This window comes from Brassica napus, chromosome C7 (genome assembly GCF_020379485.1).
Source record: "Brassica napus cultivar Da-Ae chromosome C7, Da-Ae, whole genome shotgun sequence".
Taxonomy (NCBI): Eukaryota; Viridiplantae; Streptophyta; class Magnoliopsida; order Brassicales; family Brassicaceae; genus Brassica; species Brassica napus.
Window position 1 is genome coordinate 29352540 of NC_063450.1, and position 11197 is coordinate 29363736.

General features: G+C 33.9%; 3 protein-coding genes across 4 annotated transcripts; all 3 read right to left on the reverse strand.

Moving 5' to 3' along the window:
- Positions 1-1535: 1535 nt before the first annotated feature.
- BNAC07G48610D (precursor of CEP5) lies at positions 1536-2292 on the reverse strand. The gene has a single exon (XM_013836217.3). It carries the CDS (start codon positions 2004-2006, stop codon positions 1707-1709), a length of 300 nt encoding a protein of 99 aa, XP_013691671.1. The 5' UTR covers positions 2007-2292; the 3' UTR covers positions 1536-1706.
- Positions 2293-2495: 203 nt separating this feature from the next.
- Positions 2496-5883, reverse strand: LOC106390359. 2 transcript variants are annotated; one of them, XM_022706464.2, is made up of 11 exons: positions 5395-5881; positions 5197-5298; positions 5035-5088; positions 4870-4950; positions 4689-4798; positions 4455-4590; positions 4197-4383; positions 3575-4098; positions 3269-3466; positions 2816-3157; positions 2496-2724 (listed from the first exon to the last, which is right to left on the reverse strand). In XM_022706464.2, exons 1-11 carry the CDS (start codon positions 5674-5676, stop codon positions 2632-2634), a joined length of 2109 nt encoding a protein of 702 aa, XP_022562185.2. In that variant the 5' UTR covers positions 5677-5881; the 3' UTR covers positions 2496-2631. The 2 variants fall into 2 exon arrangements, with proteins under 2 accessions (XP_022562185.2, XP_013686258.2); XM_013830804.3 differs by lacking the exon at positions 5035-5088 and having other exon boundaries at positions 5395-5883.
- Positions 5884-7509: 1626 nt separating this feature from the next.
- Positions 7510-8451, reverse strand: BNAC07G48590D. The gene is made up of 2 exons (XM_013835514.3): positions 7885-8451; positions 7510-7740 (listed from the first exon to the last, which is right to left on the reverse strand). The coding sequence occupies exons 1-2, from the start codon at positions 8347-8349 to the stop codon at positions 7684-7686; spliced, it is 522 nt and encodes a 173-aa protein (XP_013690968.1). The 5' UTR covers positions 8350-8451; the 3' UTR covers positions 7510-7683.
- Between the last annotated feature and the right edge of the window lie 2746 nt (positions 8452-11197).

The following is an 11197-nucleotide window of genomic DNA, read 5'->3' on the forward strand; positions in this document are numbered from 1 at the left end:
TTGTTGTTTATATATGGGAAATTAGGCCAAATGACCAAGAAAAAATTATAGTTCATTAACTAACCAAAATCTACTTTCTCTCTTTTTTTTTCCTATCTCTCTACCTTCGTACTACAAATTTAATTTATTTTTTTCTGTTGGTATTTTTCACAAATAAACCCTTTATATATTACAGAATATATTTTTTGGTAAAAATATATTACAAAATATTTTATAATATATTATATTACAGAATATTAGTAGATATGTATATTACAGAATATTAGTAGATACAATATAGTAACAAAATATTACAATCTGCGAGTTACAATTTCCACCAAATGAAATATATCAAAATGCATTCAATGCATGTGTAATTTGATATTATTTTATGTCTAATAATGATGACTATGCATTTTAAAGCAGTTTTATTGACAAAAAGGGTGAAATTTACATAACATTGATGGACAAATCAAGCAGACGAAAGAGTAATGTTATCTACGAACGTTTTTGAACTTTTGACCAAAAATAAAGACACATATGTATACAATTTGAATTTTGAAAGGCAAACTACAGAGTAATTTAGGAATAAAATTAGTCTTTAGTTGTAATTTATTGTAAACACTTGATAGTCGACTTATCCCACACTTTTGAATATTCGTTCCATATAAAAAGAATATGTGCAGGCAGTGCAGGCAGTGCAGCCCATTTAACGTCGTGTTGAAAATTGAAAAGGTTGATACTTTTTCTTTTTCTTTGCCTGGTTCCTACACGCAGGGAAGTCAGTTCAAGGGCCTACCACACTTTCCGACCACAGACTTTTTGGTTTCGTTTCAGTTTATTCTTTTATAGACCTTATTATGTATTTAAAACAACAATTTGCTATACGTAATCACTCATAATTAAAATAAACAGTGGCTTATATTATTTATAAAGGACTCAAAAAGTAAATAACATTGAAAGCAAATCAAAAAGGTTCTTTCAGTTCACCACCGCACGAATGCCGTAACTTTTTTTTCATGTATGGCCTTTTTGCATGTGAGCACATGCATGATTATTCTTTAGCATGAAAACGAGTTATAATGTATTTTATAAATTACATATACAATGAATTAGGGTGGTTAAAATATACCTCATTCTGATTAATCAAGATATTTTTTTAGTTTTTAACGCATATACAAATACATATACTAGCTATTATTTTATTGACTAATAAAATAAAACTTCAAAATAAAACTCTACATCCGCACTCTACTATTTCAATCTTAAATCTCTACAATCTCTATTTGGAATACAAGAAATAAGATCAGATTTATGTCACAGTTTTTACTGCAAAATATAAATAGAAGTAATTTATAGAAATGTATAAAAGTATATAAAATGCCATGTTTGTGTTTAAATATTAAATCATAATTTATATAAAACCTTCGATTAGTTGTTCAGTTCTTATGATTATTTTTGCCATATTTATTACTTAACAATGTGTATATTTTACAGTTCCCGATTGATTGCTTATACGTATGAAGTATCATGTGTACTCAACCTTGAGTGGATCGGAAAGAAACCCTAAAGCATTTTATTCAATATAAAGCCACATTTAAGGAAATTTCTAACGACCGACGTAACATATCATGAGTGGAACTGCATGAGAATGATTAAAAGACAACAAATCACACGTTAACAACACATACTGAGACACATGAATATGTGGAATTGCATAAATATGATTAGTTGTGGGGTAAACTATGGCCAATGCCAGGGCTATGACCGGGTGATGTAGGCCTAAAATCTTCTGCTCCCTTACCTCCCGGTGGCGGCGGTGAAGGCGACGGTGGTGATGGCGAGAGCTGCACCGTCGTTTGATCAACCATCAGTCCGTAGTGCATTACCATCATTTTCTTGTTATCTTCATGATCAACATTCATATTTTTTAGGATTCGTCCGTGGACGCAAGTAAACCCTAAAAAGAGCACCATCATTAGAAAAACACAGGCGAACAATGTTTTCTTCTGACCCATATATTCCATTGGAGAAAAGTTGGGAAAGAAAAAGAAAACAGAAAAATAAGAGAAAAAAAATAACGTTGTTAGTTAAGGACTCTCAGAATGTTTGAGAATGGTGGTGTGAAGTGACACTTCCATCTATGGGGCATTTATATAGAGACTATAACGTACTTACTACTATTGCAAATAAACTAATTAATTTAAGTCGATTTAGTTATTAAAATTATTACAAAGTAGGTTGCATGCTAGTACTGGTATTATTTTAAAATACAACGATTGCTGTAAAGAAATTGAAAACATGCAATTAATGGAATCAAAATTTAAATTATATATAAACATTTTCAATATAATATTTCAAAATCTTTGTAGCTTCCCCGTCGCTGCTTCGTGATTACTAAAGAGTAAAATGACGTGATAAGAGTCCAACTGGGCTGTTTCAAGGAAAAAAGAGAGTCGAACTGGGCTCTCGTTAAGGCCCATCTAATATGAATTCTTGTTTCTCTTGCAAACTACTTTTACTGTTTAAAACTAGCATTTGTTTCTCTTCTTTCACAAGTGTATCTGAGTTAAGTAATGTACATACACCAAATGCAGAAAGAATAAACAAATAATCTCATGCAAATTTAAAAGAACTTTCGCTCTGTTCGGTTTAGCCAAAGAGTTGCTGGATCACAGCCTCAGCGTTTCCATTGTATTGTGATAGTAGTTGTATTGCATCAGACCTCGACAACGCCAGAAATTCCTGAAACCATCTCTCTAGTGAGTCGTGTGTCACTAATTTAATAAGCAAAAACATTGGTCCACAAGTCAATAAGGATCTTGAAGAAACGTACCATTACTTTAAGTATTGCACTTTCTTCCCACAAGGCCTCTCTTGACGAAGTCTGAGTCGTCATCATCAAGCTGCTGCTACCACCATCTTCGGAGGTCATGGTGCTCGAAGACGTCGTCGTGAGCTGAGATGACAAGTTTGCGTTGTTCTCTTTGTTTGATCTTGATTTGATAGCACCGATCAAATCAGTGTTCACTTCTTTCAAAGAATCTATCTTAAGGAGGTTACTGAACCGGTCTTTACACATCTGAAGCTTGAACCACTCAGTATGCGAGTGAAGCGTCGCTCTTATTATTTTCATAAGCTGCGGTTCTTCGATCCCCAGCCTATTACCCACAGAAACCTTAAAGAAAATGACCAGAAACCAACCAACCAAGCATTTGTTTGTCAAGCTAAGCTTTCATCAGACAAAAGCCAGGAGAAGAGATTTGAAACTAATAAACACTGTTGTTACCTGCAGCGTATTGGCCAGATCATTCAAAGGCAAATCTTTCCCAGTTGTGTTTCCGTCGGGTTGGAGTAAAACTACCAAAGTTTCCTTCAATGTCTTCAGTAAAGACTGGTCATTGGCTGCCAAGGGACCTAAGTGAGAGCACGCGACCTTTAGTGCTCCGTTGTGATCACCAGCACTCACCAGCTTTAGAAATTCAACCTGCGCATAATACATATATATAATATGTATAATTTTTGTATCTCCGACTACCGAGCAAAAGAAGAAGAAAATACAAGCAGTTTCTCTTAGGGAGCTTTCTCTTGTTACCTGCTTAAGATGGAAATGTAAAACCGGATTCTGTGTGAAAAAGTCTGGATCCATGGTGCTGATCTCATTAACGGCTTCTGCTACCATTCCTCTACTAACCAATTCCTTCAGCGCCAAGGCTATTTCATACTTATTCTCTAAAGGGTTTATGCCTGTCTCAGACTTCGAAAATGAAGGATCAGGAAGACGATCCGTTTCATCAATTCTCCCTCGCCATCTTTTTCGTTTATTGCTCTCACAGTTCATATGGGATCTAATTCTAACCAGAGCTCTTGTGTTTTCACATTTGTTTGACCAGCTATTGCTGCAATCTTCAGAAACATTGGTTCGTTCACTGCCAACTTCACCTCCTTCTTTGCTAGACATTTCAGCGTCATTTACGAGTGCGCCATCAAGCATGCTGTAGTCCTCGACATCTGAATGTTGACTTGTGTTGAGATCTATTTCAGTAGAACAATCTCTTGATAACCTATGGGCCACCTCAAATTGGTTGCGTTTGACAGGACCCGTGATCATTTGTATCTCTGATCACAGTTTAAAACGATCAGAATTTCATAAAAGCCAAGCAAGAAAAGGAGGTATAAGATATGAAAAAAGGATTCTGAATGTGCCTATCACCAACCTGAATCAACAATACCCCTGTATATGCAGTACTCCTTAACAAGCTCATCAAGAACAGAAACATCTAATTGCATCCTGCACAATTCATTCTGGAAAGCCTGGAAGAGGTCACCTTTGGCAAATTTCATGCTATCAACGGCACCTTGTCTAGTGAGCTCAACCGCATGAGCAAGAGCCTGTATGTCCACCTGATAATTGATAATTAAAAATCAGTAAAATGCGTGTTGCAAGATGAACAAGAAGCTAACTGCCACGTTACCTCATCAAAGGGTGGTGCTTCGTACATGCTTTCCAGAGGAGTAGCGGGGGGATCACGTTCCTCCAAGAGCAACCTATGGGTGAGATCAGAAACTGCGGAGGAAATCCCTTGGTGAAAGCAAAATCCTTTATGTATGCTGGTAAAAAGGTAAGAGACAAGGCTTAATCAGAGCAAGGTAAAAAAAAAAAAAAAGAGAGGAAAAGGGATAATAACAGTGTTGAATATAACCTTTACCTGATCAGATATCTTAGGGTCATTGAAAATAGAGGATCATATGCTTGTAAAGAAGCCCTCAAGACAGATGACATCAGTCCAGCCATTTCGTACCTTCTTTTCTCTGCCCACTGTAGAACAGAAAGCGCATGATGTTATAGCAGGAGTTCAAAAGAGAAAACTAAAAGAAAAGGAGACAGACCTCGTTTGAAACTGGAGAGGTTTGATCATCTTTATCATAAATGAGTGCAAGAAGGAGATGCTTGAACTCCTCGTACGCTTCCTTGAAAATAGATAGACAGATAGATAGATATATGCACAAGGTCAGAACATGATAGACAGAGAATCAGTCAAAACAGTGGCTTACTGATAACTTGAATAGAAAGAGAAATAAGGAAAACAAGAAGGGTTGCTTGCTATGCTGATATTAATGTGGAGCCAAAAAAAACAAACACAAACAGAGAAAGAATGTTACAAAATAAATAAATAAAAAATGGAATATTCAGAGAGAGAGAGAGAGAGAGAGTACCGGATAGGCATCGAGAGCAGAGGGAGCAACACAAGTCCTCAAGCAATGAATAGCAGCAACACGGTCTTCATGCCTTCCTTTCCTCAGCAGCTCAATAAATTTCTGAGGTTAAAGAACAAATGAAAACAAAACATCTATTCATCCCTAATCCGAGCCGACTTTTGTAAAATTTAACCAAAAATCGGCTGGAGAGTTAACCTGTTTCTGAAGGCGAAAGAGAATCCTGTGATCATCGAGGACGAAAGGAGCGTGAGAGCGAAGGGTGTCGATGGCGTTCTGAATGTCCCCGGACTCAATCGAGTTTCGGATCCGGCGAATGATCAATCTAGCGTGATACGACGATGAGGAGATGCAAGGCGACGAAGAAGGAGACGGCGATGAATTCGCGCATGCGTCTTCTTCTACCACCAGGTTCTCGGAGGTAACGAAATCGATGATCAGAGCATCGAGCGCTTCCCAATTCACCCGCGTACAATCCATCCTTAGCTTCTTTTCCCCTCGGTTTTGTCTACTTCTACCTCTGTATTTCTCCTCTCTGCGAACAAAATCTGCCGGCGATCTCAGAGTTGCTCCGCCTCGTGAAATTTTTCGGTTTTACAAGAGAGACGAAGAAACGACAAGTGAAGAAGCCGCCGTGCCTTCGTCGACTCGTCGTGATCCAACCCACAAAATAAATGCCACGTGTCCTTGGTAGAGATTGCCATTGTATTGTAGGCTCGTTATTTACTTGGGGCTTAATTAAAGCCCAATTGATTATCAGATCGAGCTTCGATATATTAAATATCTCGAATGAATATAATCTTAATTAATTTTTAATATTTATTGGCAATTGTATTATTTATTTATATTTTAAATTTAAATTCAATGTAATTATTCAATTTTAAAATGAATGTAATTTTTTAATTAAACAAAAACATTGTTTTCATAAAAATCCTAGGATAATAACATTTTACTACATTTCTATTTCGTATATTTTCAAATACGAATTTAATATTTAAATAAATATAAATGCAGTAACAAACATTTTCATCATTATAATATCCAATTTTATTGTTTTAAATATTTTTATAAATATTTTTAGAAATATTTATATATATATATATAGATCTAATAAACAAAAAATTTATTTGACAATAAATACAATCAAGTTACTCAATACATAATTAAATTATTGTAAAAATTATATTAAATAAATTAGTTAGTAAAAATTATTTCAAAAATTCTAATCAATTATTTTGATACTTTGGTTAACTTCATATTTATATAATAGTACATATAAGATTCTAACAAACATATATATATATATATATATATATAAGTTATTTCTTTTATATCATGTAAAGATTTAATTTTAGGAAAATTGTATAAGAAAAATAAAAAACAATGTATTTCATGAAAAAATATATATATGAGACAGAAATAACTTTATTTTACTTATTATTTATAACACCACTAATGACAAAAAAAAAACACCATTGAATTCAATCCATCGTAGTGTTTTTTTAAACATTACGTATTTTTATTAAATTAAAATAAAATTAAGAGAAACCAAATAATTATAATTTAAAATATTATAATAACTCGACATCATAAAATTCTAAAATGAATATTAAAATAAATAGTTAAAATAATTGTGAAAAAATTATGAAAATAAATTAAACTTTACTTCCAACTTAAGATACTTCAAATAAGTTTATAGGTGTTCAGTCTGCAGCTAATATTTTTAAATGCAAATGGAAGTTGAGCCGAGTGCTAAATATACATGCTCAACACTTAAGATCCCAAATTAGAGCAACCCACAATTAACCAACAAATTATGAATCTCTAATTTAAAAAAAAAAATACAATAAGAAAACCCATATATACCTCAAACATAATTCCTACAAACTCTAATATTAGTTGAGACCATAAACATCAAAATATATCGCTCTTGCAAAACGAACATAAAATACACACATGAAAATATGCAATTATATAATTAAAAAAATTAATGCAAATCAAATTCTGCGCGTATGGCTGTCCGACCGTAGTATGTATATATATATGCCATTGTGAAATTTGATGCATTAAGCAGCAGATAATGCAGTCAACGAGAGAGGAGTTGGAGTTGAATTGTAATAACTAATAACAAATCGACAGATGATAGATCTGTAAAGACTATGATGACAAAAGACATACGCGTTACTTCAAATTTTAAGACTGGAAATTTAATTTTCTGAACTACTCTCTCTCTCTCTCTCTTTCTTTTTGTACATCCAACAAAAAATTTCAAAGACAGATCTATACCTCACAAGATCAATGAAACACGAGTAGTGGAAAAGAATTGATGAAATAAAACTATCTCGGTCAAATAACACACAAGTGCCTGGTTTTTTAGGTTTTTAAATGACTTTCAAGATCTAAGATTAACATAAATGTAACATATTAAAAATCTGAAAGCAAACATGTTTCTAGCTAAAGTGAAAGCTTTTTTGTTTTTAATAAGCTCTACATACTCTTCTTCAATTCCTTGCAACTTGACCCTTCTCTTCCATTCATTGCTTCCTGACAACCCAAAATTTCAATGGAAGAAAAAATGTATCACATTTGACATTGACCCGAAATAGAAAATTGCATAACTTTAATCAATGCACAGAAGGAAAAGATGGATAAAAGATTTTGACAAAATCCAGATGAGAGATGTAGTACCTGAGATTGTTTCTTGTTGATCATATGAACAAATCGTTCTTCATTGTTCTTAGCCCCAACATGGGCCCTCTTAAGGCCCAGAAGCCCTTTCCACCTTCCCTTAGAGGAAGAAGAAGATGAGAAGACCGGTGGCTTGAGAGAAAAGATGTTGGTTGCATCACGAGGACTTTCTTCTTCGTCTTCGTCAACGAGAAGCTCTTCTCTCAATGTTCTCTGGCCTTGATTAGTCTCCTTGTAAGGCAGCAGCTTTCCTTTAGAGAAAAGTTCATCAGCAGGCATCATTGTGTAGTTGGAGACAGAGAACTCGAAATTTTCAGAAGGTGAAGAAGAACCCTCTTGTTTGGAGAGAGGGCTTGATCTCGGCGTCTTCGTCGTCTCAGGCCTTATCTCAACGAAATCATTAGAGAAAGAGATTCTAGGACTCGCACCACCACCATTGGAGTTGTACATTTCTAAGCATGCCATTAGAGTGAGAACTCGTTTGTGTCCAACTATAAACTCACTTTAAAGACTCTTTTGGAGAGAGAGAGAGAGTTAATTATGGTAGGGACAGTCAATTGCACAGAGAAGCCTTGTGCAGTAGTATTATATAGTACCCAATACTCATTTAGTTCTTATGCACAAAGGATCAATGATGAAGCCATAATAACCAAAATAGTAGTATAATTTTTATTCTTTCTTCCAAAAAAAAAGTTTTCCAGCTGTTACTGTTAGGAAGGTAAATGTTCATTGGATATATATACATAATATTTATTTATTTTTTATAAGAAAAATTTGTGTTCAAAAGACAAGTATTTAAATTTTATCATCAAACCTAGGGCTGGACAAAAAAACCTGGATCCGAAGAACCGAACCCGATCCAAAAAAGTAGTACTAAATTCGAACCGAAATTGATTAAATATCCGAACGGATCTAAAATTTGGGTATTTAAATAACCAAAACCGAACCCGATCCGAACCAAAATATTTCGGGTACCCGAATGTATCCGAAATAGATTTATAAATCTATATATTAATTATTTTTTAGATTTAATGTATATTAAAAAACATCCAAAATATATTTGATACTTTTAACTTATCCAAAATACTTGAAAATATATACAAATAATTAAAAGTAAATGTCTAAAATAGTTAAAATATACTAAAAACACCAAAAATACTTAAAACATTTACTTATTCTCTATCTAAATATTCAAACCAAACCAATTTATATGTTAAGTTTAGGTATTTTGACATATGTTATTCAAATTTATAATATATTATTTTGTTTATAGATTTTGAGTAATTTAAATATATAATGAATTTTAAAATTTTAAAAATAATTTAAATAGGTTATCCGAACCCGGAATGATCCGAACCGAACCCGAATCGAAATTTAGAAATATCCGAATGGGGCTGAAATCTTTGACTACGAAAACCCAAAGCCCGAATAGATCCAACCGAACCCGAATGGGTACCCGAAAGCCCACCCTAATCAAACCTAATATGTTCAGTACATGAAAAGTAATTACTAGGGCTGGTGATGTCTTGTACACGTGTCACCTAGCTGATTGGCCATTGGAATTTAGACAAAAACAGGCCCAAGAATTTCTGCTGAAAACACGCTCCGACACAGTTGCTAAATTAAAAAAGAAACACATAGAACTGTTTGCTTCTACTTATAAAAATTTTGATCTATAAACAAATATCCAAATATAATGTTTCTTTCTTCCTGTTTTACTTCTCAGCTATAAGTGAATTCTAGTATCTGTATTTCACTAGCCAGTCCAAATGAAATTATAATTTCAGTTCGGTGTGTGAAAAATACATACAACTTTTTTTTTTTGAAATTATAATTTCAGTTCGGTATGTAGTTGGAAATACATACATAACTTACATAACTTTTGTACTCTATGTGTTTGAAACACAGTTCAGTTATTGGTCGATTCTGGTAATATATTTATGATACTGTGGTATGAAATGGATGGTGGTGTTTTTGCTTTTCTTGTCAAGCATGTTGTATGATGGTGTCTAACTGATTTCGAAGTTATGTAAAGCACTTATGTGCACCTTTGTTATTATTTTTATTATATTTTAGCCTTTTATTATCTGGATAATATGAAGTGATATGCATTGCCAAAATGTCTTGTCGTGTACATGTGATATGATGTTTTGTCATAACGTAATAACTGTGCTTCTCCTAATTAGTAATTATCGTATACGTATTACAAAATGTCGATTTGATTTTCATTTAGGGAAATGTCGATTTGATTTTCATTTAGGGAACTAGTTACTTTATGGTAGTGTTTTATTTTTTCCATTTTTCCCTAGTTAAGTTTTTCCTTGTTTTACTTTGGAAAAGCCAAAATATACACGCACGCGTAGATAAGTATCAAAAAATTAATTTATAATTATCCTGTAATTAACGAATCATATAACGAGAAGTTTCCCCGGCACGTCAGGTGTGGGCACTATCTAAGATTCCATTGAATCCAAATCTCTTTCCTATGGGTTCTCTTTTTGCTAACATAGACCATGTAGTTTGGAGAGTTAACCCAAAAATGAAAGACCATCAGTTTGCATGGATATTATGGTACATCCGGAAAGGCCAGAATAAAAAAGTTTTCAGTAATCTTGATATTGATCCGAGGGAAACACTCAACTTAGCAGAATTGAAATCAAAACTTTGGGCTGAGACACAGGTTATTAATGATACCAGGTTGGTACAAGCGGGTCAGATAAGACCTAATTATGGGATTACAGGAAAATAGTGTTTTATAGACGGGGCAAAGACTTATTTTAAGGGCAAGGCTGGTTCATCACACTACCGAAGTTTGACGGGTTATTAGGGGCAAAAAATGTAAAGGCATGTCTCTCTCCTCTTCATGCGGAGATGGAGGCATTAATTTGGGCAATGGAATGTATGAAGAATTTAAAACAGTTTCGAGTGACGTTTGCAACAGATTGTTATCAGTTAGTGAAGATGATTTCGGAATCAGAGGAATTGCCAGCATTTGAAAGCTACCTGGACTACATTATGCTTTTAAAAAGAAGCTTCACCAACTCAGATATCGTTCATGTACCTAGGACGGAAAACATAAAGGTGGATTCTCGAAACCAGTCGTCTTTCGTCGTATACATGGATGCCGAATTGTCGCCTTAGTTTACAGAGTCTACATGAGTCTCTAAATGTTTGCGTAAAAAAAAAAAAAAAGAAGTTTCTGTCCATGGTGACTTATTCGAAGGCGATATTGGATGATTCCATGAGGCTTCCTTAAGATAAGATAACTACTAGCTAATAGTAGTATTTTTTTTTTGTCAACCTAGCTATTAGT